General features: G+C 50.4%; 3 protein-coding genes and 1 long non-coding RNA gene across 6 annotated transcripts; 2 read left to right on the forward strand and 2 right to left on the reverse strand.

Moving 5' to 3' along the window:
* The first annotated feature begins 4,400 nt into the window (after positions 1–4,400).
* On the forward strand, positions 4,401–9,476 carry Coro1a (coronin 1A). 2 transcript variants are annotated; one of them, XM_048454904.3, is made up of 11 exons: positions 4,401–4,550; positions 6,016–6,214; positions 7,098–7,220; positions 7,310–7,439; positions 7,520–7,704; positions 7,824–7,943; positions 8,143–8,247; positions 8,348–8,493; positions 8,571–8,628; positions 8,739–8,954; positions 9,264–9,476. In XM_048454904.3, exons 2-11 carry the CDS (start codon positions 6,017–6,019, stop codon positions 9,366–9,368), a joined length of 1,386 nt encoding a protein of 461 aa, XP_048310861.2. In that variant the 5' UTR covers positions 4,401–4,550; position 6,016; the 3' UTR covers positions 9,369–9,476. The 2 variants fall into 2 exon arrangements, with proteins under 2 accessions (XP_048310861.2, XP_048310862.2); XM_048454905.3 differs by lacking the exon at positions 4,401–4,550 and adding an exon at positions 4,995–5,139.
* A 2,928-nt stretch (positions 9,477–12,404) lies between these two features.
* Positions 12,405–13,292, reverse strand: Bola2b (bolA family member 2B). The gene is made up of 3 exons (XM_048454907.3): positions 12,987–13,292; positions 12,809–12,906; positions 12,405–12,543 (listed from the first exon to the last, which is right to left on the reverse strand). The coding sequence occupies exons 1-3, from the start codon at positions 13,047–13,049 to the stop codon at positions 12,444–12,446; spliced, it is 261 nt and encodes an 86-aa protein (XP_048310864.2). The 5' UTR covers positions 13,050–13,292; the 3' UTR covers positions 12,405–12,443.
* A 41-nt stretch (positions 13,293–13,333) lies between these two features.
* Positions 13,334–16,757, forward strand: Slx1a (structure-specific endonuclease subunit SLX1A). The gene is made up of 6 exons (XM_048454906.3): positions 13,334–13,642; positions 15,413–15,464; positions 15,569–15,907; positions 16,183–16,310; positions 16,468–16,552; positions 16,627–16,757. Exons 1-6 carry the CDS (start codon positions 13,464–13,466, stop codon positions 16,654–16,656), a joined length of 813 nt encoding a protein of 270 aa, XP_048310863.2. The 5' UTR covers positions 13,334–13,463; the 3' UTR covers positions 16,657–16,757.
* A 1,171-nt stretch (positions 16,758–17,928) lies between these two features.
* LOC146893464 (uncharacterized) lies at positions 17,929–21,997 on the reverse strand. 2 transcript variants are annotated; one of them, XR_015003083.2, is made up of 4 exons: positions 21,929–21,997; positions 21,372–21,482; positions 19,089–19,206; positions 17,929–18,275 (listed from the first exon to the last, which is right to left on the reverse strand). It is a non-coding gene; the product is annotated as an uncharacterized LOC146893464 (long non-coding RNA). The 2 variants fall into 2 exon arrangements; XR_015738430.1 differs by lacking the exon at positions 17,929–18,275 and having other exon boundaries at positions 18,817–19,206.
* Positions 21,998–26,285: the final 4,288 nt, after the last annotated feature.

Here is a 26,285-nt window from a genome sequence, read left to right on the forward strand (position 1 = left end):
TAGCAAGATGGAGAAGAAGGAGGAGGGAGGGAGAGGCAGGGAGGGAGAGGCAGGGAGGGAGGGAGGGGAGGTGGTGGTTTGAAAAGGAATGGTACCCATAGGCTCATATATATGTTGGTTCTCAGTTGGTGAAGCTGTTTGGGAAAGAGGTGTGGCCTTGTTGGAGGGGGTGTGTCACTGGTGGTGGGTGCTGGAGATTTTAAGAAAGCCGAGCCATTCTTAGTGTTCTATCTGCCTCCTGCTTGAGGAGCAAGCCGTGAGCTCTCAGCTGGTCGGGGGTCCTGCTGCCACGACTTTGCTCTGCCATCACGGACTTTAGCCCTCTGGAACTGTAAACCCAAGGAAACATGTTTTTTTGTAAGCTGCCTTGGTCATGGTGTCTTATCACATCAGCAGAGAAGAGACATGTTTAGAGGTAGACGATTTGTTGTTCACAGAAATGGAACATCCTTCCTTCAAGTACAGCTGGGTCCAGGATGGGTCTGGCATATTGTTCTCAGGACTCTGTCTTGCCTCTCCTGTACCTCTGCTTTCCTCTGGATCAGGCCTATCCCCGGTTAAGCTTGTTTCACATGAAGGTGAGATGACCCAGGACTCTGACTCTGGCACCTTAGGATACACGGCAGGCATTTGTTTTTCTACACCATCAAAATATAGCATGTTATGTCCTTTCTAGACAAGCTGACATCACTTGAGGAGCCACAAGGAAACAGCAGCAAGGGTCATTGGGTCCTGTTATGTTCCACAGCCTCTTTAGAGGCAGAGAGACTAGAAAACCTCCTGCAAGAGTTTGGACTTCCTATATTTTGGTCCATCTTTACTATGCATATCTGTCTCCTTGGGTCTCTGATCCCGCCTCCCTCCAGGGCAGGTAGACCAGTTGACACTCAAACCTACAGGTTTATATAGAGGAAAGACTTTATTAACTTATATCACAGAAAGGTTGAGTGATTTGGACGCAGCTTGATCCAGACACTCCAGTGATGTTTAGGATCTGTCTTTGTATTCTGCCTCTGCAGTTCTCTGCATAGACTGTTCTGACAAGTTTTTCTACATGGGCACAAGCTACTCTATTAGGGTTGTGTTTACATTTTCACATGTGGTTGCTAACCAGAACGCAAAGAGGATTTCCCCGCCTCCTGCAACTCTAAGATGAACCTCTTTCTTACAGCACAGACTTGAGTCAAATCAGTGGAGCTAAACCAGTGAGAAGGGGTTTCACTGGACAGGAAGCATGGCCACATGCTGAATTCCAGACGGTCTATAATGGAATACCTCATCCCTGAAAGAAATTCAAGGTGATGCCACAGATGAGGGCTGGTGGTACAGCCTAGTGGCAGAATGCTTGCCTGGCATGCTCAAGTTCCTGGGTTTGGTCTCCAGCACACACCCGCCTGCACGCAGGCACGCGTTAGTGAGATGCTGGGCCAACCTATCACTGAGTTAACTCATTCTTGCGTTCTGTAGACATCTGCTTTAGAGAAGTCCGTCCCACTGGTTTCTGTGTCTGTCCTCTATGACAGCCCACGTCATCCTCGCCCCACACTGCAGACTGCCTGGCATCTAAGAAGAGCATGTGGCTGCCTAGCTTTCTCTCACTAGCCCAAATGCTCACTGCGCCAAAGGCATGGGTTTTATCAATGTGCTCGTTCTCTGTATGAGTGTGAGTGTTAGGCCCTCCAGGGGTGACGATGGTGTACTCCTACATACTCCCCGAGAAATGAAGCGTACCACCAAGTACTAGCCGCTCTCAGGTGTTTCTTGTTCATTTGTTTTTGAGATTCAGTCTTGCTGTGTAGCCTATGCTGCCATCTTGCCTCAGGCTCCAGCGTATTGGAACTGCAGATACGCACTTCCATGCCCAGTGAGCATTTAAATCTATAATGCTTAGATAAGTGCAGTATACAGTAGCTCACAATACACACTTGTTATTAGTACTTGCAGGGAAGGTTTGAGCCAGGATCTCTTGTAGCCCAGGCTGGCCATGGACTCTTAATGTAGCTGAGCACGATGCTGGATTTCTGAGCCTGCTATCTCTCTGCTGCTCATGTGTTTACATCACAGCCATGCATCATCATACCTGCTTTTGTTTCTAGATTTTTCATTTCTTTTCTGAGACAGGGTTTCTGTGTAGCCCTGGCTGTCCTGGAACTTGCTCTGTAGATCAGGCTGGCCTCAAACTCAGAGATCTGCCTGCCTCTGCCTCCTGAGTGCTGGGATTAAAGGTGTGTGCCACCACCTCCTGGCTTAGATTTTTTATTTGTTATCTATCTTGAATTAGAATGGACCCCACAGGCTCATGTATTTGAATGCTCGGCTCCCTCGTTGGAACAGATAGATGTTAGAGGAGCTCGTCATTGGGAGTGGCCCAGTCAGTCAGTCAGTCAGTCAGTCTGTCTGTCTCTGCCTGCCCGTGGATGAGAATGTAAAACTCTCCATTATTGCCCCGGAACCATACCTGTTTCCCACCATGATGATCATGAACTAACCCTCTACAACTGTAAGCAAGCTCCCAACTGGATGCTTTCTTTTAGCCAGGTGGTGGTGGCACACCTTTAATCCTAACACTCAGAGGCAGAGGCAGGTAGATCTCTGAGTCCAAGGCTAGCCTGATCTACAGAATGAGTTCCAGGACAACCAGGACTACACTGTCTTGAAAAACAAATCAAAACAAAAAAGACTGAATGCTTTCTTTTATAAGAATTGCCTTGGTCATGGTGTCTCTTCACAGCAACAGACCGGTAACCAAGGCAATGTGTGTGACTGTTTTGCTTGCCTGCATGTGTACGTATCACAAGCATGCCTACAGAGGGTTGTGAGCCATCATGTGTGTGCTGGGAATGAACTCAGTCCTCTGCAAGAACAGTACGAACTCTTAACCACTCAGCCATCTCAGCAGCGCCAACACCTAGTTTATGTGGTGATGGAGATCCTGGCTTTATGCATGCAATGTAAGCACTCTGCCAACTGAGCCACATTCTCAGCCCCACTAATGTTAACTCACACTTTAGCTGGAGACTGTGCAGTCCCTGCCCACAGTCACAGACCCACAGGCACAATATAGCCCTGTACCGAGTAACTGAGCACTCTGATCACTGTTACTTCATTTGAGTCCCATGAACCGTGAGGTGGGCAGGACACTTCTGCTTGTTCCTTATCTAAAGAAACTGAGGTTGGGAGAGGTTAGGCCTCTTGCCCAAGATCACACAGCTAACCAGTAGAACTGGAGCCAGGCCCTTCTTGCTCCTTTGAACTTCTTCTTCCTTGAAGAACAGTTTCTTCTGACAGGGTCTTGCTATGTAGTCCAGGCTGGCCTCCTGCCTCAGCCTCCTGAGTGCTCAGATTACAGGTGACTATCAGCACTCCTGCTTTCTTGAACTTGGCTGAGACTGTGCCTTGGCCCCTGCCTCCCCTAAGTCATTGCTGGTGTTTCCTCACCCTCTCAGGACAGCCCAAAACCTTGGCAAGTGACAATAATGAAAAGAATCTTTTGTTTTGTTTTTTTTTTTTAAGCAGGGTCTCATATGTAGCCCTGGTCTGGAACATATCTGTGGACTGGCTGGCCTTGAAGGCACTGTGATCCTTCTGCCTCTGTCTCCCCTGTGATGGGTTCGCAGGTGTGGGCCACCACATCTGACTGTAAGACCTAACTTTCCTTAGTACCTGCCACTCTGTAGATGTGTGTCCAGCTCTCCGTGTAAGGCGGGTAAGACCATTATAGAGGGAATTGGGGCTGAGATGAGATTAAAGTGTCCTGCCAAAGGTCACTCAGAGGAGTGAAAGTCAGGAGTATGAACTGTGATTCTAGCGAAGGCCTTTCTTTTGTGATAACCCACCACCCTCTAACTGAGGGTCAGTTGTGCTCGCTGTCAGACTTGTCTGTACTCAGTGGCCTCGAAACTGTGGCTGACCACCCCACCCTATCCCAGGCTGGGAGCTCTATAGAGGGGAGAGCCTGGCTCGCTTGTCCTCTCAGCCAGGAGCACAAAACAGGTGCTCCATACTGCCCAATTATTTTACTGCTTCCGGGTCTCAACCCTGTGAAGCAGAGGGCAAGGGTGCCTCCTTTGAAGCCCCGAGCTCCGAGAGAGGAGAAATGATTCCCACGGCCACCCAGGAGTCCGTTTCGGGGCAGCGACAAGAGCAGTGCTCCTGTGGCCGACAAGGCTCTCGAGTTGGTCGCAGCCCTTCGGGAGCTTTCTCCGATGCCAGGGAAAGGACCTCGAACAGGCTGCGGGCGGCCGGGGGAGGGATGAAGGAACGGGATATTTTTGCGTTTTGACATTAAAAGAAGAGCAGATTCGCGTCAGCATCTGTCGGGGAGTGGGGGGTTGGAGCTGACGGCGTGGAGAGCGGGTTGTCCGGGAGCGAAGGGCCGGGCCTCTATGAGCTCCGCCCCAAAGGGGCGCTGCCACCGGGAGGAGGCCGGCGCTCGGCCGCTGCTCATTCATTGTCTTGACAGAGCATCCTCGGCGGCCAGCCTGCGGCTCCTCCATCCTCCTCTCCTTCCTCCTCCACTTGCGGGGGTCAGGCTCGGCTCCCCGCAGCAGGTGAGACTGGGCGCTGGGGGAGGGCTGGTCACAAGGGCCGGGCATCGCTGCCAGGGCCACCTGTGGGGCCAGCGCCAGCGTGGGAGCAGGGCTGTGGGGGCGGGCGAGCTGTCAGGGCCACCAGGCTGTGGTCAGGGAGCCTGTGCAGGAGCCTGGCTGGGAGGGTCCAGGACCAAAGAGTGCGAAGCAGCAAGCAGGTCCCAGAGTGCTTCAAGGTGAGAGCGAAGGACCATCGTGACCAAGATGGAGGTGGGCGCGCTGGGAGCGACCGCAGCTGGTCTCGGGACCTATGTGCCCGGGAGGGAGCTTCTGGGCGGTGAGGGTGGGGGCCAGGGTGGGGTGAGCCAAGTAGCTGCCCGGAGCTTTGAGACAGGAAGGGGTTGAGTGCAAAACAAGAAAAGACCAAGTTCCCCTTTCCGTGGTTTCCGGGCTTGGTACCTGGGTGGGGGAGGAGGTCGGGTGGGGCACATCTTCCTGCCCTCACCTCTAGATTGGGGTTTCCTTCTCCCAAATCTAGACTGCTCACTGCGGGGGCTTATGGCCCCTTCTTGTCTTGGAGACTTCACTCTGCATTTCGTCTGCTTTCTGTGTAAATCTGGGAGCCTCCTTAGGGTTAGCAGGGTGGGTGAGGGTTGAAGCCCTAGCAAGAAGGGGCTCCCATTAAGGCCAAGCAGATGGATGGGTGAGGCTGGGGAAGTGGGCAGAGGCTCTGGGCAGAATGCTTCCCACAGGGCATCCCAGGCTCCTTCATTGAGTAGGAAGGTGGAGGGACTGGGCCCAAGGATGGGGCTCCGGAACACTAGGATACAGGCAGTCAGTCCCTGGGCTTCACTGGCTGGCTGCCCAGCCACAGTGGGTAATCATCTTAGTGGGCCTCAGGGCAATCGTGGTGGGCCTCTCCTTCCTTAACGGAAGTGGAGACGGCACAGAACACCTGCTTTTTCTGAGCCGAGGCTGAGAGGCAGAGGTACGGGGGGATGCTGGGACCCAAGCCATTGCTACTTCTTGTGGCCAGAAACCTGGGGAAGCCATCCTGCTCCTTCATTCCCTCCTAGGCAAGCTGACACACATCTCCCTGTGTGCCATCCCTGAGCTGGAAGGCAAGGCAGGAGCAGCCCTGCCCTGCCTTTAGGAAGCTCTGTGTGGGTGTGAGGCATGTAGGCTCTGCAAGAGGTCCGTAGGACGGAATAGCCTCGAGGGTGTCAGGACCACTATGAAGGGGACCCTGGTGCCTGCCCCATATTGGGCTATGGTAGGGGCTGATGGTGCAGGATTGAGGGTGTGGCTTGAAGTGTTGGGGTTGACAGAAGAAAAAACTGGGGAGGGTAAGCAGACTGTCACTCATGGAGAGTAGGTCAGAGTGCCTCAGACATGAGGCTGGAACCCTAAAAGGCAGGCCAAGGGCTGCTCTAGGGCTGACAGTGTTCGGCCAGAATTGAGAAAGTTTACAATCTGTGTCCCTCAGGATGAGCCGGCAGGTGGTTCGCTCCAGCAAATTCCGCCACGTGTTTGGACAGCCAGCCAAAGCTGACCAGTGCTACGAGGATGTGCGCGTCTCGCAGACCACCTGGGACAGCGGCTTCTGTGCTGTCAACCCCAAGTTCATGGCTCTGATCTGTGAGGCCAGTGGGGGAGGGGCCTTCCTGGTGCTGCCCTTAGGCAAGGTGAGCTTCTGGTACAGCAGCTCTCCTGAGGAGGCTCCGGCCATCAACTGAGACTGTGTGGGCCTCAGTAGGTGCCTGGTACCAAGTCTTCCTCGGTGTTGTCATCTGTAAAATGGGACAGGGCCATTTGCTTAAGCTCTTTGGGGACAAAACAAGGGGGTTGGGGGAAGGCCTCCCAAGTCTCAGCCTGGGGTTTTCTGCTCAGGGATGGGTTGTTCCAGGGTTCTCAGGAGTGAGGATTCCAGGGCTGACCTGTGAGGAACTGAGCCTTTGGGGACTCAGTAAGTGGAAGCCCTGGCTCACAGGTGGAGATGAAGCAAAAAGCCTTTTCCTGCCCTCTAAGCTTGCTGCCCTTCAGCCCCAGTACTCTCCTGGACTCTTCAGGGGGTGAAACAGGAAGGGGAGATAGGCCCCGAGTTGTTACCTTAAAAGGGCCGATGGAAGCCGAGGAGAAGAGGAAGTGGTTGTCGGGGTGAAGCTGGGCCTGCACCCTGCACAGCTCTCTACACAGGAAGCAGTTGGCCCTCAGAAGAGGCCATTTTTAAACAGTTGCTGTCCAGAGGCATGGGGACAGACTTCCAGGCTTCTATCTATCCAACAGGACACATCCCACAGCCCCTGGTCACACAGTCTCCTCTTAGGGACCCCAACCCTATGTTTGTCCTAGGCCCAGGGCCTGTGCCGTCCACAGATGACACGGAGTTAGAGGGATCAGAATCTCATGCAGCTTGGTGCTAGCCTTCCTGGGACTGGGACCAATCCTCACCTCAGTGCTCCTAGAACCCCACACTTTCCTGTGTGACCCTTTGAAGGGGTGTGGGGAGGTGGGATTGGGTTTAGAGGTCAAAAGCACCTCCATCAGAAGCCTTGCTGTACCCCCCAGACTGGACGAGTGGACAAGAATGTGCCCCTGGTTTGCGGCCACACTGCTCCTGTGCTAGACATCGCCTGGTGCCCACACAACGACAATGTCATTGCCAGTGGCTCTGAGGACTGCACAGTTATGGTGAGTCTTGGTAGGACTGTGAGCTAGGAGGGGTCTCCAGAAGAACCTGGCTTTTGAAGCCCCAGCAACTCACGTGCCCCTCTCTGCAGGTGTGGGAGATCCCTGATGGGGGCCTGGTGCTGCCCCTGCGGGAGCCTGTTGTCACTCTGGAAGGTCACACCAAGCGGGTGGGCATCGTGGCCTGGCACCCCACAGCTCAGAATGTACTACTCAGCGCAGGTGCTGTAAGGGTGCGGAGGGGAGGGCTGGGGGCCTGACGGGGGCACATGCTCACAGTTCCACGCTGGACAATTGTGCAGGTTGTGACAATGTGATCCTGGTGTGGGATGTGGGCACTGGGGAAGCTGTGCTGACACTGGGTCCCGATGTGCACCCGGACACGATCTACAGTGTGGACTGGAGCCGGGACGGCAGTCTCATCTGTACCTCCTGCCGCGACAAGCGTGTTCGCGTCATTGAGCCTCGGAAAGGCACTGTGGTGGCTGTAAGTTGCCATGAACCTTAAACCCTGGCCCCAGGATGTTGCTCTCCCCACACCCACTGAGGTTCTAGTCTCTTGGTGAGACTAAGAGAAGCTGACTGACCACATTGCTTGCCTCTCAGGAAAAGGACCGTCCTCATGAGGGAACTCGGCCAGTGCACGCAGTGTTTGTATCAGAAGGGAAGATCCTAACCACGGGTTTCAGCCGCATGAGTGAGCGGCAGGTGGCGCTGTGGGACACAGTGAGTGCTGAGAAATGGAACCCTTTAGACTGGAGCCAAGGCTGGAGGGAGACTAAGTCACCACTTACCACATGACCATGGCCTCAGTTTACCTATTAGATGGGAAGTTTCCACTGCTTAGTCTGAGGGCCCTTGACTGCTTGCTGTCTAGTGAAGACCTGACTTGGCTCAGCCTTGCTGCCCTCCCCTGTCTCTACAGAAGCACCTAGAAGAGCCACTGTCCCTGCAGGAGCTGGACACAAGCAGCGGAGTTCTGCTGCCTTTTTTTGACCCTGACACCAACATTGTCTACCTCTGTGGCAAGGTGACTCAGTCAGGAGGGCTGGGGGCAGGGAAGTGGGTAAGTGAGCACAAAGGCTGGTGGCCTGTGCTGGCACTGACTCTCTTGCCCGTACCACCTACAGGGTGACAGCTCTATCCGGTATTTTGAGATCACTTCTGAGGCTCCGTTCCTGCACTATCTTTCCATGTTCAGTTCCAAGGAGTCCCAGCGTGGTATGGGCTACATGCCCAAACGTGGCCTGGAAGTGAATAAGTGTGAGATTGCCAGGTGAGTGCCCCGATTCTGACCAGACCTTCAGTGCCCACTCCTGCTGTACAGTGCAGCTCACCTTCCTGTTTCCGCAGGTTCTACAAGCTTCATGAGCGGAAATGTGAGCCCATCGCCATGACAGTGCCTAGAAAGGTGATGTTCCTATGCTTCTCCCCGGGCTAGGGTAGGAACTGACCCCGGGGGCTTGTACGGAGGGGCAGGAATATAAACACTCTCGTGACCATCTCTGGCCTTGCCCACAGTCGGACCTGTTCCAGGAGGACCTGTATCCACCCACTGCAGGACCAGACCCTGCCCTCACAGCTGAGGAGTGGCTGGGTGGCCGGGATGCTGGCCCCATTCTCATCTCCCTCAAGGATGGCTATGTGCCCCCAAAGAGCCGGGAGCTGAGAGTCAACAGGGGCTTGGACAGCGTACGCAAGAGAGCCACACCAGAGGCCAGTGGCGCTCCCAGCTCGGTAGGGCTGGTGGGGAGCTGGGGAGCTGGGGCAGGAAGATAGATTAGGGCAAAGGCTGCATGGGTGTGATCAATGTCTCATCGGGAAAGATGTATTTGTCGGGATGTCTGAGCTCCTAATGGCGGGAGATTCTGGGAGGACAAGGAGTGGGTGACCCCGTGGCCTTAGAAATCAAATGCATTGATTGATTCGAGTAGTAGCTGCTGGGACCAAAGGACCCAAGCTTTGGGGTTCTTAGAAAGGCTAGCTGATGTCAGAGGAAGGGAATATATGGAAAAGCGGGGTCTAATGCAGTGCTGGCTCCCCCAGGACACTGTGTCGCGGCTGGAGGAAGAGATGAGGAACCTGCAGGCCACGGTACAAGAGCTACAGAAGCGCATGGACAGGCTGGAGGAGACTGTTCAGGCCAAGTAGAGCACCCCAGAGCCTTCAGCGGGGCCAGCCATTCACTCTGCTCCCACCCCACCCTCAGGCCATATGGTGAATAAGACGAAAATAATAAAATGGCTTTATTTTCTGGTACCTCTCAGACTCTGGTGAACTGACCATCCCACGGCTTCCCCTTGATGGTTCCGAATGCACTATCCCCACTCAGGGTTGCAGGTCATTTCCAAATGCACTGTAGCAAATGAATGGGGCCTTGGATGGAAGGGTACCCAGTGATGGAGCTGAGAGCTGTTCTGCTTCCTAGCATCCAAATCCCTATCTTAGGGCCCCAGATTTCCCTTATCCACCCAAGTCTTTTCTTGTGTTTTCTATGGCAGTGCTGGGGACCAAAGCTATGACCATTCACATGTGAGGCAAGCTCTCTACCACTCTAGCTATGCCCCTAGCCCTGAGCCCAAATTAGCATTTCCTGGTTAACTCGCACACAAACTGTATACAATTGTACTGACACCGGTGCTTATGGCGAAACCAACCAGCACATGATGACATTTTTCAAACTATAGACTCAACAAAAACAAGACTTCTGATCAGACCCGACTCACACCTGTAATCCAAACCCTTGGGAGACTGAGCAACTGCTGGGGGTTTCAAGCCAGAAACTCAGTTGAGAGTGGTGATAAATTGAGATACGGCCTCAAAAAAACCAAACCAAACCAAACCAAACCAGAAATGGAGCTTGGGATGTTCCCTGGTTGGCAGCATGTGCCAGGTCCTGGGTTTGATCCCCAGCACTGCAGAAACCAGGTGTGGAAACCCACACCTGTAATCTCAGCACTTGGGAGGTGATGGCAGGAGGATCAGAAGTCCAAAGACAGCCTAAGATGGAGACCCTGTCTCAAAACAACTGCAATAAGATAACAATAACAACAACAACAAGAAAAGGCCGGAAAGGTGACTTAGTGGGTTAGTGTTTGCTCTGCGATCATGAGGGATGCTAACCAAATCCCAGCACCCACGTAACAGCATGGGTGTTCCCACAAACGCCTGTAACCCCAATAGGTCTGATGTGGATAGAGACAGGACTGCGGGGCTGCTGGCTTCCAGCCTAACAGAGATACAAGCACCAGTTTCAGGGAGAGAGCCTGCCTCAAAGGAATAAGTAGAAAGTGACAAAAGACATCTGACATCCTCTTCTGACCTCCATTCACGTGTACAGGCATGTACACGTGTACATATACACTCATGTATACCTGCATACACACACATTATTACATACACGTAAGTAAAAATGACTCTTGTGCTAGAGATGTAGCTCAGCAAGGAATAGCACTTGTGGCCCTTTCAGAGGACCAGAGTTCAGGTCCCAACATCTGCATCAGGCGGCCCACAACCACTTGCAACTCCAGCTTCATGAAACTTGACGCCCTCTGCAAGCAACTCTGCAAGGCAAATCCACAGAGACAAATAAGCCAGATGTGGTGAGCTGTGCTTTTAGCTGTGGTGGCAGAGGCAAGCAGATCTCTGAGTTCCAGGACAGCCAGGGCTACACTGAGAGACCCCCATCTCAAACACACACACACACACACACACAAACACAAACACACACACATACAACTACCCAACAAAACAAAGACAAAAATCCCATAAAGGCAAAGCTGAGAAACCAGGAAAGAGCCTGACCCTGGACTAAAACACAGAGACCAGTGCTGGCTGAAGGGCAGCTCTGGGGTTCCAGTTTAAGAAACCCCCTTCCATTCACAACATTCTGCTGCCTTGGAGCATTTCCTGTGGATTTCACAGGACCTGGAGTCTGAGGAAGACAGGGAAGAACAGATCTCTTATACCCTGTCATAGGAGGTAGTGCTTGTTTTTGTGTGTTTTTGACTGTCTCATACAGCCAGGATGGTCTTGAACTCCTAACTCTTCTGCTTCTACCTCTCAAGTGCTATTTTAAGAGTGCATCACGATACCTGGTTTATGTGGCCCTGAGGATTAAACCTAGGGCTTCACATGTGCTAGGCAAGCACTCCACCAACAGCTATATCCTCAGCATGGGAGTGGCTTTTGGTGCCTAATGGATGGGAGATTCCAGAGCTGGAATGATATAGAGGGGCTCAGGAGGGTATCATGGCCGTCCCAAGGTTGAAATCATATAGTTCAGAGAATACCCAGGACCCCACCCCCAGCCCTTTCCTCTTCAGCATGCCACAGAACTATCTGGATATAGAGAACAGCACACAAACAGGCCTGCCTGCCAAGCTGTGTTTCACCCTCTGGCAGGACATGTGATCCTGGGCAAGTCCCTTCTCCCCTATAAACTGCAGGAGGGCTATCACTGGGGAATGAAGGGGTCACTCCTCTAGAGATACAGGCTAGGCATCTTTCCTGTGACTGAATCACTGCCTCTCCAGAGGAAGAAAAAACGTTCAGGAAATGATCCTGGGGATGGAGAAGGTCTGACCAGCGACGACTATGACTCCAGTTGGACCAGTTTCTTTGATGGAAGAATGAGAAGGCGGAGGTAACTGAGCGCTAAGTGTCAGAGACAGGCCTCGACACTATGGAGAGGAACTGAGTGTGGTGACAGACATCTGTAGTCATGGCTGCACAAAGACTGAGGCGAGAGGACCATCTGAGCTCACAAATCTAAGTACAGTCTGGAAAACACATTGAGAGCCCATCTCAAAGACAAAACCAAATAAGATTAGATGTGGAGGAGCTGGATTGAATACCATGTCCCCTGAGGCCTGAAAAAGAGACTGAAAGCATGACAGGAATCGTGTATCTTGTCTCTCTCTTTCTGATAACTATCCAGGAGCCTGGAGAGGAGATGGTGAGAAAAGGCTGAGGGCTTCTGGTCCTGGACGGTTGGCAGAGCAGGAACACCCTGCTTTCTGAGGGCGGACCTTGGTGACAGTACAGAGACCACACGGGTAGACAGACAACCTTGGCGGAGACTAAAGGCCAGGACAAGGCCAAAACAATGATGGAGGAGGGGGAGGGGAAAGCCAAGTACCTGACTCAGCCTCAGAGACCTCAAACAGCACACTGACACCAAATGGACCTGATTTACAATTTAATGGCTGTTCAGGCTCGGGTCCCTCATTTCGGCCGCTCTCGGGTCCACTGTTCTGGGGTCAGAGTTTTCTGCTCAAAGGCATGGATGTGCGGGAGCTCTTCTGCTAGGCATTCATTCACCAGCCTGGGCGAGAGATGGGAATGAGAAATGTCCGCCCTCGGCTGGGGTGGTGGGCTCCGAGGCGAGCATGATTAGGGAGATTGGAGATGTCTCCAGGAAGTGGGGATTGGAGGAGAGGACGGATGCCCAACCACAAAGGCAAGCGCACCCTCGGGTTATGGACCACATCGCGGGGCTTGGGGGTGAGTTAGTCCCCACCCGAGCGGTCAGAGACCGGGGTTCACGCCCCGAGCCCAAAGAGCTGGGCGAGAGGCTCCCAGGGGCTCACCGGTGTCTCTGGAGCAATGGCTTTCCCTCGAACTTAGCGGACACCACCAGGACTCGGAAGCTGGTCGCGCAACGGTTCAGAGTCGTGTCCTCCACCTCCTAGCCGGCAGAAGACCCGGACGATGGGCGCTTGCACTGGAACCCTTCCCCGTCGCCCGAGTCCCCGTCCCCGCACTCACCACATGCTCTGCCTCCAGGTCCTGCCGCAGCTTCTCGCGGAGGTAGTCCGCGCTGAGTTCCATGGCCACAGCCCGGCGGGGGAACAGGCAGGCGTGCCCAGAGCCCCGCCTTCCGCCCTCACCGAAGCCACTTCCTCCCACGCCGCTCACTTCCGCCCTTCCTGAGGCGGTCTGGAAGGCAGCACTTCCGTCTCCTGGCACAGGTGAAGTCGCAACGCTTGGGAGGCTCCGCCCCAGCAGTTAGCCAATCGGAGCCGGGCTGGAGGGCCGCGGGAGCTGAGGCCGCGCTTGCACATCCTCCTCCTGCCAGCAGGCGGCGCACCAAACGGCGCTGCTGGGTTTCCAGCGCTCTGGACGGTCACCCTCGAGTGCTTTTTCCTAAACAAACGTTTTGCAGTCCTGGCTACCCAGCCCTTTCCGAGGTCCGAGGTCCCAGAAACCACCCCCCACTTCGGACCTCCAACCCAGAAAGTTCCGATGGGACATACAGCAAGACCGGGGCGCTTCTACGGTGTCTACCTGCTCTACTGCCAGAACCCTCGGCATCGGGGCCGCGTGTACGTGGGATTCACTGTCAATCCTGCTCGTCGCGTCCGGCAACACAACGCCGGTCGCAAAAAAGGTGGAGCCTGGCGGACCAGCGGGCGAGGACCCTGGTAAGAGCGCGCCGGAGTCTTGCCGGAAGGCTCGGGATTGAAGGCGGGCCGCCTGGACAGAAGCCCGAAGACAGAGGCGGGGCCATTTCTGTGATCGCGGGCGGTGCTGAGTCCCTGGCCTGTCACCCGGGCGAGCATAGCGGGAGGGCGGCACCTTGTGGACTCTGTGAACGCTGGGTTAAGATTTGGGATGGTTAATTGGGGAACGAGATCAGAAGCTAAGGGGTGGTCTGTAACTCCAGTACCAGGGTATGGAACGCCCTCTTCTGACCTCTGCATCCACCAGGTACGCACGTGGTGCACATACATAAATACATACATACAGGCAAAGACACTCATATACATAAAATATTAAAATAAATTCCAAAAAAAATTAAATACAAAAGATAAGTTATGGAGTCAGCCAAAGTGCTTGTCTTAGGGTTACTATTGCTGTAATGAAACACCATGATCCAAAAGCTTATTGGGGAGGACAGCATTTATTTGGCTTACTCTCCCAAGCACTGTTCATCATTGGAGGAAGTCAGGACAAATAAGAAAGAGCTGATGCAGAGGCCGTGAACCTAGGACCACCAACCTAGGGATGGCACCACCCACAAAATCTAGGCCCTCCCACATCAATCACTAACTAATAAAATGCTCTACAGGCTTGCATACAGCTCGATCTTATGGAGGAATTTTCTCAGTTGAGACTCCCTCTTCTCTGATGACTACACCTGTGTCAAGTTGACATAAAACTATCCAGCACAGGCCCATTAACAGGTGAGTGGGAGAAGAAAATGTGACATATACAAGGTGTAGTTTTAAAAAACCGGTTGATTATTTGATTCATAATGAGCGTTTTGCCTTCATTTTAAGTGTAACATATTCATGCAGTGCCCGCAGAGGTCAGGAGAGGGCGCCAGATCCCCTGGATTGGGAGTTACAGACAGTTCAGAGCCCAGGTCCTCTGCCAGAGCAAGTGCTCCTAACTGAACCACCTCTCCAGCCCCCAAAGGCAATTTGACTCAGCCATAGTGGTAAATGAAATTATACCCCTTGAAAGAAAGTGGATGGAACTGGACAGCACCGTGTTAAGTTATATAACAATATCTCAGCTTTTTTCCCATGCGGAATTTAAAGAAAAAGTTATGAAAGTAGGAAGGTAACTATTTGGAATGAGGAAGAAGGCCCAAAGTGGGGAAGTGGTTATAATAAGTAATGTCAGAATACATTACATAAATAGGAGAATGTCAATGCAACTGTTACTTTGTGTAGTAAATATACACCAGTAAAAATTGTTTTAAAGACTGGAATCAGGAAAAACAAAACAAAATAAAAAGACCGGGTGGTGGTAGTGCACGCTTTTAATCTCAGCAATTGGAAGACAGAGGGTGGATCTCTGTGAGTTCGAGGTTAGCCTGGTTGCAGAGCAACTTCTAGGACAGCCAGGGTTACACAGAGAAGCCCTGTCTTGGGGGTGGGAGTGAGGGAGACTGGAATCAAGGGCGGTGGTCAGCAAGGCTGAGACCAGAATACTACTACTTAGAAAGGTAGTACTGGTCTACCAGTAGTCCAGTCCTTGGTCCACAAGGACTGGATGAGGAGCCTGAGCTTGGCAGGTGCAGGTGCGTGGGATTTACATCTCCATGAAAGGTTCGAGCCCTAATGACCAGGTGTGAAGTGATGTGAACTGGAACACAGGCCTGGAGTGGGGGTGCGGGATTCAGCTGCTAGCCGGATTGACGTAGAATGGGGACTCATTCATTGGCCTTGCCTTCTCCTCCCAAGGGACATGGTGCTGATCCTGCACGGTTTTCCGTCTGCTGTAGCCGCCCTTCGGGTAAGAAAGGTGTCTTAAGGACGGGCTGGCCTGGGGCTTAGAGTTTGTCTAGAGGACCTTATCCAGGACTGCCCTGACTTTGTCGTCTGTGTCCCTTCCTATAGTTTGAATGGGCCTGGCAGCATCCTCAAGCCTCACGCCGCCTGACTCATGTGGGGCCGCGCCTGCGCAGCGAAGCATCCTTTGCCTTCCACCTGCGTGTGTTAGCACACATGCTCCGAGTTCCTCCGTGGGTGCGCCTCCCTCTAACACTGCGCTGGCTGCGACCTGACTTCCGCCATGAACTTTCTCCAGTGCCACCACCACACATGCCCATTGCCTTTGGGCCAGCACCACCCCAGCCCTTGGTCCCGAAGCGACTCACTGCAAGTGAGACTGACAGCGAGAACCAGCTGGATGGAGGCGCCAAGGGCAGCTGCATGCTGTGTGCACGTATGCTGCAGGTAGGGGCACATCGGGGCTGAGACACCAGAGTTTGCCCACCATGACCCAGTCTAATGAGGACGATGGTACTTTCGGCTGTTTCCTGGCCCATCAGTATCTACCACGGGCCATTAGCACCTCTGACTGGGCAACCAGACACCATGTAGATCTTTCCTGTCCTCCTGAAGTCATTTTATGTGCTTCCTGCTTTTTCCGTCTCTTTCTTGTCTCACAAGCTCACTCTTGGTTACTTCAAGTTCCTCCCTTATCTCCTCCTTACTGGCATCTCTGACAGGATGAAGAAGGCCCCCTGTGCTGCCCCCACCCTGGTTGTCCCCTCAGAGCCCATATCATCTGCCTGGCAGCGGAGTTCCTGCGGGAAGAGCCGGGGCAGCTTCTGCCCCTAGAGGGTCATTGTCCTAGGTGAGTCCAGGCCTCTCCCCAGTCAGGGTAGGTCTGGAAAGAAGGTGCCCTGTGTTTCAGGCCTGGCTAGGGAACCTCACCTTGATACTCAGGGCCTAAGTGGAGGGACCTGGGGATGCCTGACTCTGCCATCTCTACCAACTGCACCCTTTGGCAGCTGTAAGAAGTCTCTGCTCTGGGGAAGCCTGATCGGGCAGTGCCACGTGGACACCGAGGAGGAAGAGGACTTGGGATTAGAAGAGGTGAGAGCTGGCTCTGGCCCCACTCTCCCTCAGTCCTCCTAGAAGACCTCTGACCTACCCTTTTGTCCTTGCAGGAACACTGGACAGACTTGCTGGAGACCTGATCTACGTGTCCCCAGCTTTTACCCCTGGTCCTTTTCTGCCTCTCTCTTCAGAGTTTGTTAGCTTTTACTTGAGCGTAATAAAAAAAGTTGAGTTCAGGGTACCTCCTGGTGTCTTCTCGGAGAAGGGCAGGAAGGGATGAAGTGAAGTCGAGGCTCTGGACCTGACCACGTGGCCTTGCTACTCTCTTGCCTTTCTCAGAGGTAACAGTTACTGTGTTCATTTCGCTTTCCCGTGACTGTGATAAACCCTGGAACCAGCGACTTGGGGAGAAAAGAGTTTGTTTCTTATGCTTCCAGGTAACGGCCCGTCAGTGAGGAAAGTCAGGTTGGCACCTGGAGCAGACCCTGGGAGAAGGCTGCTTACCGGCTCAGTCTCTCTGATGGTGCTTTAGTGACACTCTTACACAACCCAGGACCACCTGCCTACGGGTGGCACTGTTCAAAGTGAGCTGGGCCCTCTCAGCTCAATCAACAATCAAGAAAACAGCCCCACAGACATGCCCGTAGGTCCATCTGGCTGAGGCAGTCCCCCATCGAGAATCCCTCAGGTAAGGCTGGGCTATGCCAAGCTGACAGCCAAAGCCCAGGAGGCCAGCGCCTGTGACGTGGAGTCTGCGCACCTCTGTTGAGAGCACACAGGTCCTGTGCTCCCAGAGAAGCACCAGGGAAGCCAGGAATGTTACACATGCATGGTTGTCTTTTCAAGGGAAAATATGTATGTTTTCTGGCCAGAAGCCTGGGAATGGAGGTGGCTAACAGTCTGAGTAGTTCCTGTCCTCTCTGTAGAGTCACTCCATACCTGGCTCCCCCAGAACTCCCACAGCCAGGACCAGGGGTGGCTAATAGCCCAGATGACCTCTATACTATCTGTATGACTGAGATCACGACAGATCCTCCCCTTGGCTGAAGATAATGCAGCAGCCTGCCTACGGAACTCCCCTTCATGAAGTGTCAGGTACTTTGAGAAGACTTTCTGTGTAATCATGTCTCCTTGCGCATACCGGATTGTGTTACACCAGGAGACGTCTCCAACATTGTACTGCACTTTAATATGTGCCAGACTCTTGAAGTTTGAACCCACAGCAGCTACTGAGTTGTGCTGAACCATGTATTTCCTTCTTTTCTCACGTGCCATTCCTCTTTCAACCCTGATGTTTGCAGGGAGCCCTACGTGCCCTCAGAGCAAAGCTTGCTGCGAGCGCTCAATCCAGATGTTACTGAGTCCCAACCTATACCACATCAGCTGACCACCCGTCCTCAGTAATCCAAACAGAAGAGTCAAAGTAAAAGTTCAGAGCAGAAAAGGGAAATTTATTCAGTGTGGCCATAGTGGGAAGAGGGATAAAGAGATCCAGCAAACCCCTTGAGTCCATCTTCAAGGTCCTTCAGTAAGTTTAAATAGAGGTCTGAGGATGTGCATACCCACGCAGTCCCTGTCAAGGTCTGGTCACACCCACCACTGACATCTCATCCTGTCAGGAGGTCGGACAAGGTGTCGGACTATGTGAGATCTCTTTCAAAGAGACAACTTGCCCCTCTAGCTGGGCTCCTTTCTTTTTTCCCAGCATGATATAACTGGAGGAACTTTCCATGTCTTCAGGGTCCATTGTTTCAATAGTCTAAGAGAGGGTTTGGGAGATACAAGAGTCTGCTAGGTGTATCTTGTCTGCCAGGACAGTTACATAAACACTGAGACCAAAATGGTGGAAGAGGCTTCCTGCTGTCCACAGAGCCCTGTAGTTCTCCTACACATTGCTCTCTGGCTCCCTTCCCAGGAATCGTGAGGTGGGGCTCCCTTCTAGGGCCTTCACGAGACCGCCCCAGTAACTACTGTTCTAAGAGGACCCTTGTAGGACCCTTAGATGCCTATAATTTTCACAGCCCCCCGACTCTAAACCACCCATGAGCCCTTCATGAGGTCCACCCTGTAATGCTTTAAATAAAATGCTGCAGTTCCCACCCCCGCAGGGGCACAGGGGTACAGAAACGCTGCAGGTCCCCGAGTGGCAGCAGTGGGCAGTGGGCCATGAGACCGTGCTGTAGGTCCCCGAGCAGCAGCAGGCCGCGGGTCCTGAGACCATGATGGGCCACGAAGGCAGCCAGGTCCCAGGCAAGAAGTCACGTGGTGGGTGAGAGACTGAGACGGGTAGGCACGCCATGCAGAGTGAAGTTGGATATTTATTTAGTGGGTTATGGAAGGAAGGGAAGGGGAGAAGGGGGAAGAGCAGAAAGAGGCAGAAAGAGAAAGGAGCAGAGAAGGAGGAAAGGGGAGAAGTTGGGAGAAGAGAGAGACAGAAGTTGCCTCTGTGAGAGAGACGGAAAGGGAGGGACTCAAGCTGGAAGCTGCAGATCACTTTGCAAAAGGCGGGAGGTTAGGCACAACAGGTTAAAGTATTTGGGGCAGCAGATTATCAAGACTGCTTCCTGCTTACTTGTGGGCGTTGTCTTGTGGGGGAACCTGAGAAAGCTTGGTGATGGTCACACCCTGGGGTAGCTGGTCTCTTTGTTCCTGTCTGGTGTTTGTGGTATGGAAATGTCTGGTGTCCATACCTGTTTAAGGTATTGGCAGAACAGAGGACAAAGTTAAGTTTAGGAAAATTTTTCTTTTTCTTTTTTTTTTCTTTTGGTTTTTCGAGACAGGGTTTCTCTGTAGCTTTTAGAGCCTGTACTGGAACTAGCTCTTGTAGACCAGACTGGCCTTGAACTCACAGAGATCCGCCTGCCTCTGCCTCTCCAGTGCTGGGATTAAAGGCATGCACCACCACTGCCCGGCTGTTTAGGAAAATTTTTAGGACCAAGGAATTGAGAGGGGTGTATCTGACCTGTGTGAGGTGGATCCTTCAATTTGACTCCCTGGAACTCACAAGAATTCTTTGGGTTTGTGGAAACAGAAGTTTTAGACAGCAGCAGAATGATTGTGACAGATGTTTACACACCTGTCACTCTGGTTTCAAATTCTCACAAACCAGGAAGTTCTTAGAAAAACCTAAGGAAGCCCTACCCTCAGCTCTTGTTTTCCTCAGGGCTGGTTGCAGCCAACTGAAAGGAAACTATCCCCACCCATCTTGCCCTTTCATTCTCTCCCTTGGCCTGGTGTGTTAGAAAAGGACCCGTCCTGCAGCAGTGGAGTTTCCAGAGCCAACCCAGGTGTAGACCACTGTTGGGGAAGCAAAACAGCCCACCATAGGTGCACCCTACAAAACAGCCCACCCATGGGCACACCCTACAAAACAGCCTGCCCATGGGTGCACCCTACAAAAATAGCCCACCCATGGGTGCACCCTACAAAACAGCCCACCCATGGGTGCATTCCACAAAACAAACAGGTGAAAGAGCCCTGCACTCCCCAGGCTGTGTACACAGTAAGCTGTGTGCCCAGGCCACAGGTCACATCCTCTTAAGTCAGGTGAGGTGGGTGGATAAGACAGACAGCCTATGCCCTGCCTAACATCTTGCTCCAACATGTTCCACAGGCTAGCTCTGGTTATATGGGCAGCTCCTATCTGACCTCTGCCAGGACCTTTCCCGACTATGCTCTTTCTTCATGCTTATCCCAGCTCAGTGGGGCAACTCCAGTGAACCATCAGTTTTGCTCACGCACACAGAAGCCTCTGACCTCCAAACAAGCTCAGTGGCCCAACTAATTGCATCTGTCCTAGTGCCAGGTTGAAAACAGGCTGGCCAGGTGGGATCTAAGAAGTGCACCCTAAACGGGATGTCAACATGTAGAAGAATGCAAATAGATCCATATCTGTCTCCATGCACAAAACTCAAGTCCAAAGAGTTGGATCAAAGACCTCAACATAAAACCAACCACACTGAACCTCTAGAAGAGAAAGTGGGAAGTACACTTGAACACATTGGCACAGGATACCACTTCCTAAGTATAACCCCAGTAGCACAAACTTTGAGGGAAATAATTAATAAATGGGGCCTCCTGAAACTGAGAAACTTCTGTAAAGCAAAGGACATGATCAACAAGACAAAACGGCAGCCTACAGAATGGGAAAAGATCTTTACCAACCCAATATCAGATCTCCAAAATATACAAAGAACTCAAGAAACTAGACAACTCAAAGAAACTAGATATCAAACTACCAAATAACCCAATTAAAAAAAATGGGGTACAGTTCTAAACAGAATTTTCAATAAAAGAATCTCAAATGGCCAAAAGACACTTACAGAAACCCTCAACATCCTTAGCCCTCAGAGAAATGCAAATCAAAACAACTCTTAGATGCTGTGGGACAATGGTCTTTTATCCTGTCACTTGTATTATTTTTAATAAAATGCTGATTGGCCAGTAGCCATGCAGGAGGTAGAGGCAGGGCAATGAGAACAGGAGAATTCTGGGAATAGAAAAGACTGGACATCAAAGATCAAAGTCTGTCCCTGTCCTTATTATAGTCAGGGGCCTCATCCCAGCCCCTGGCATCCATCTTTGGAATGCTGAGCAGGAGGTTCCATTTCAAGCCCCATCCCCTGGGAGTAGCCTTAGTCCAAACTCCACTGTAGTGGGAGGCCGCTTGTTGGTTCCAGGCCGCCCAGCTAGCTTAGACCTAGCTGTATTAATAATTAATAATACAGTTTATAATAAACTGTATTAATTAAATCACTGTTTCACCCATTACCTCTAACTTCTTATTGGCTAACTCTTACATATTGATTTAACCCATCTCCATTAATCTGTGCTTCACCATGTGGCTTTGGCTTACCAGGTAAAGTTCCGGCGTCTGTCTCTGGCAGGGCTTCATGGAGTCTCTTTCTCTCCACCTTCCTTCTCCAAGCATTCAGTCCAGTTTTTCCCCACCTACCTAAGTTCTGTCCTGTCAACAGGCCAAGGCAGTTTCTTTATTCATTAACCAATAAAAGCAACACATAAACAGAATGACCTCCCACACCATTTCCCTTTTTCTGTTTAAACAAAAAGGAAGACTTTAACATAGTAAAATTACATATAACAAAGCATATATCAAGCAAGAATTACAGTTACAATATTTTTATCTACTTTATCTTTTATCAGAACTAAGGAAAACTATAATTATAACTATAAATTCTTCAACTCCATCAAAGACTGTAACATGAGAAAGGGCCTGCTTGTTTGTGTTTTCTGTCCTGCCCGGTACTCCCAGCTGTTTAGCCCCAAAGAAAATCACACAGAGATCTCTATAAGTTATAAAGCTGATTGACCCATTAGCTCAGGTTTCTTATTAGCTCTTATGACTTATATTAACCCATTATTCTTATCTATGTTAGCCATATGGCTCTGTACCTTTTTCAGCTGGCAAGTCACTTCCTGCTGCTTCGGTAGTCTGGGCAGGAGTGGGAGGAATCAACTTCCTCCTTCCCAGAATTCTCCTGTTCTCATTGCATCATTTCTACTTCCTTTCTGGTTTTCCCTCCTATACTTTCTGCCTGGCCAATCAGAATTTATTTAAAACATGATTGACAGATTACAGACAATTCTCCCGCACCAAAAGACTCCAGAAGGATATGATATTACCAAAGTAAACAGGAAGTACATTGTAAGCAACTTCCAAAACTCTAGAATTGACAGAGACATCTCGTTGTCTGAACAGTCACCCAAAGTTCTTCTGTATCATTGGGGCATCCATCTTCAGCCTACAGACTCATAGTATCCATCAGACTTTTCCACAAAGCAGAAAATTTCAAAGACAGTTCCACCTTTACTGGCAGCTTGTCCGTCACATTTTCTGTGTCCTGCAGAATGTCTAGCAGACTCTTTTATGTAGCAGGAATCCCAAAGGATTATCTCACCTTTAGGCAAGTTTTCTAGTCATCTCTCTGCAGGTCCTGCATGTTCAGTTCATCAAGCAATCCAGGCAAGAGCAGTTTCTTGCCCAAATGGCTAACAAACTCCATAGGGAGCCTCTTTGATGCCCTCTTCCTCTTGAAGTAGATTGGTGCTGCCAGGAGCAGATGTGTCTCTCATTGTCATGAAAAATTCCAAGTTCTTAAAACTTTTAAATGCCATATTCTGAAGGTCTCTGAAAGATCTGAAGAATACCTAACTAACTGAAATATATTTCTATCTAGAAAACCTAACTAATCTTGACTATTATAGATGATTATCTATTAACCTATATTTCTTAATTATATATTACTTTTTTTTGGTTTTTCAAGACAGTACTTCTCTGTAGCTTTGGAGCCTGTCCTGGAACTAGCTTTGTAGACCAGGCTGGCCTCTAACTCACAGAGATTCACCTGCCTCTGCCTCCTGAGTGCTGGGATTAAAGGCATGTGCCACCACCACCTGACTGTACATTACATTTTTAAATGAACTTCACAAACACAAGAAGTTAATTAAGAGCAGAAATATCCATATAACAAAATTGACCTAAAACTTGTATCAATAAACCAAGATCCATACCAATGTAAAATATCCATCTCTATAGCATATTCCTCTTTAAATGTAAAGAAACATTTATAAATAATATTTGGGAAAATGGGCATAGTTTCTCCAAGCTCCTTCCTACTGTTTATTGGGTGAAGTATTTTCTTTTGGGGGGTGTTCACAGCAACCTTTCAGGGGGTTTTGTTCTATCATACCATATTAGTCTGGAAGCAATCTACAGGTTCTCATCCTCTATGGAAACAAAAAAAGAACCCCTTTTCCAAAGCAACATATCCTTAGACCCAAATTTGAAAGTCATGATACCTTTATAATATACATGCTTGTTTAGCTTAGCAGCCCATACAATGAAATGTCTCTCTGTACTTAGCTCATTCACAGTCAAAAAATTCAAAGATAACACAATAATATACATAATCCATACTCTCTGTGGATTTTCCATTTTTATGTGGCTTATTTTTCTTTACTCCTTTTTATTTATGACTATCTGTACTCTGTCTCTTTAAAGACTTTTTTTAAAAAAAAAACAATTTACTTTTTTTCCAACTCTCTATATTCTTTTTCTTCTCTCTCCCAAGCCTATGTACAATTAACCAATACTGTGACTCATTTAGAGGTCTTTTATACCTGGATTTGTCTTTATTGCATATATGTAACTATTTTTCTGTCTTGAAGAGCTTTTAAAATGGTAAGCACCTTGGTTGCAGTGACCCTGAGTGCTGGCTCCACTTCTCTCCACTTTCAAAATGGTGGACGTACCATTTTTGCTAGCTCTGGGGCTGCCAGGTAGGAGCCATGCTCAGCACTTTAACTTTGAGAATGAGCATGCAGCACATAAACCCTTTTTATCTGAATAATAGCTAAATCTGCCATGCAGAGCACTGCACAGCCTGAAATATCTCTGTCTGCTGCCATGATCTCCTGCCTGTGCAAGCCTGGTGGACCTGATCCTGCCACCTGCCCAGGCAGGGAGTGCTGAGAGACCCACGGGCATGGTCTCTGCTACTTTCCTCCCAACCTCAATAGGGCACACAAACATCTGGACCCACAAATACCATTCAAATGCTCCATAGCCAGAGTTCCCGCTGGCAGCATGGCCCAGGAAGCTGCATTTTAAAACCACGTGGCTTTTTCTCTGCTATGGCTGAATCAGGAAAACCTCCCTTAAGGGAGGCTAAACTTTGTTTTTCTGTGTCTAGAGTTCCTTTTCAAGGTTTTTCAGGTTTTAAATGGATTTAGTCCACCACATTGGTGCGCCAAATGTAGTAGGAGGCTGCTTGTTGGTTTCTGGCCACCCAGCTTAGACCCAAAATAATCATCCAGAAACTGTATTAATTAAACCTCTGCTTTGCCCGTTAGCTCTAACTTCTTATTGGCTAACTCTTACATATTAATTTAACCATCTCCATTAATCTGTGCATCACCACGTGGCTGTGGCTTACTAGGTAAAGTTTCAGCATCTGTCTCTGGCGGGGGCTACTTGGCGTCTCTCTCTCTGCCTGCTTTCTCCCAGCATTCAGTTCAGCTCCCCCCCCACCTACCTAAGTTCTGCCCTATCAACAGGCCAAGGCAGTTTCTTTATTCATTAACCAATAAAAGCAACAAATAGACAGAAAGACCTCCCACACCACTCCACCTCTGAGAGGGCCTGCCAAACGGTGACCTCTCCCCAGGGAAGATCAAGACCATTCCCACAGTCTCCTTAAACTGCTTCCCAGAGAATGAATACATGGTCTCCAGGTTTCGGTGATCTCCCCTTATCTCTCTTCCCCTCGCCATGCTTTCCCAATGCCACCCGGGAGCACTGCATTAGACACGGGCATCTTTTATTCGGTCTGATTTGGTCTGATTAGAATTATTTGCGTCAGTGGAGAGGCTCATCTAAGAAATATTCCTAATATTTGGAGATTCCACGAGGGTGGGGGCTGTTTTTCCCACTGCCCAGGGCCACATGTTGGAAAATGCCCTTCTTGTCCATGTTCTCTGCCAGGCTAAGATCAGCTTCCTCTCTCGGTGAGTTCCCCTTTCTGAGTACATGCTGCAGCCAGGGTGTGCACTCCTTTATTTTTTGTTGATTTTCGGGTTTTCCGTGTAAGTCACGATTGTGCCAAAAGTCCAGTTCAAGCGGTGAGCCAGGCCTTGCTGAGATGGGACTTCGGTGTTTCTCTTGAACCCCTGTTTTTGACTCAAGAGCTCTGTCCCAATGGATGCATTGTGACAGGCTTGAGTCCCAATTGGCATGGGCTTCTAAATGGGTTCTTGCGATTCAAAGCCAAATCCACAAATGCCCTTGGGCTGCCTTTTTACAAAAAATCCTTTTAAATTGAGACTATCTAACATTTAACGTAAAGCCAAGCAAGGACCCAAAAGCTCACGGTTACTATAGTCATGCTCCCACCCCTGCTCCCCTTCCCCCTCCCCCTCCCTGCTTCTCTAGCTGTTTGCTGTTGGTCTTACTCTGGGGTTCTCTAAAACAGATCTGTTTCCCCTGTCCTTCCTCTCTAACACCCTAGAGTTCCTCCATTCTTTTGTTCTTGTTCCCCCTTAAGGCCTCTGCTAATCTGATCTTTAAAGGGACCACCTCTATGCTTCCCTGGCTTCTGCCGCCTACCTACACCAGGATTTTTAAGTTAGCCAGCTAACACGTGTTCGTAAAAGTTTTATTTGTCTACCTATTAGAATAATGTGGCCACAGTATGTCTGTGAGTATGTGGGTGCATTTTCATAGTATGCCTGCTTTATGTCTTTATGTGTGTATGTGTGCATGATTTAAGATCTGTAAAACTTATAACTCCAGATTTCAACAGTTCTGGAAAAATACAAAGATGTGGGTAACCCCCATTTTGACCCCACCACCATCTTGGGTAAGGGTACCCACATGTGCTAGTGTTCCTTGACTTATTAAAATATCCCTTTTAGCCAGACAGTGGTGGTGCACGCCTTTAATCCCAGCACTTGGGAGGCAGAGGCAGGCAAATCTTTGTGAGTTCGAGGCCAGCCTAGTCTACAGAGCTAGTTCCAGGACAGGTTCCAAAGCTACAGAGAAACCCTGTCTTGAAAAACCAAAAAATAAAAAAATTAAAATATCCCTTTGAATCTTCTTATATTTACTAGCATTGGTAAGCTGTAACTAATTGGGTAAAATACATGTCTAAATTTAGCTTATATGTCCAGTTTAAATATAACAGGTAAAGGTACCCAATTCTCAAGTGCCTTTACAGATCTGCTTCTAACACAGAGACATGCCAGCTCTTGC

The sequence above is a fragment of the Myodes glareolus genome, chromosome 7 (genome assembly GCF_982192425.1).
Source record: "Myodes glareolus chromosome 7, mMyoGla1.1, whole genome shotgun sequence".
NCBI lineage: Eukaryota > Metazoa > Chordata > Mammalia > Rodentia > Cricetidae > Myodes > Myodes glareolus.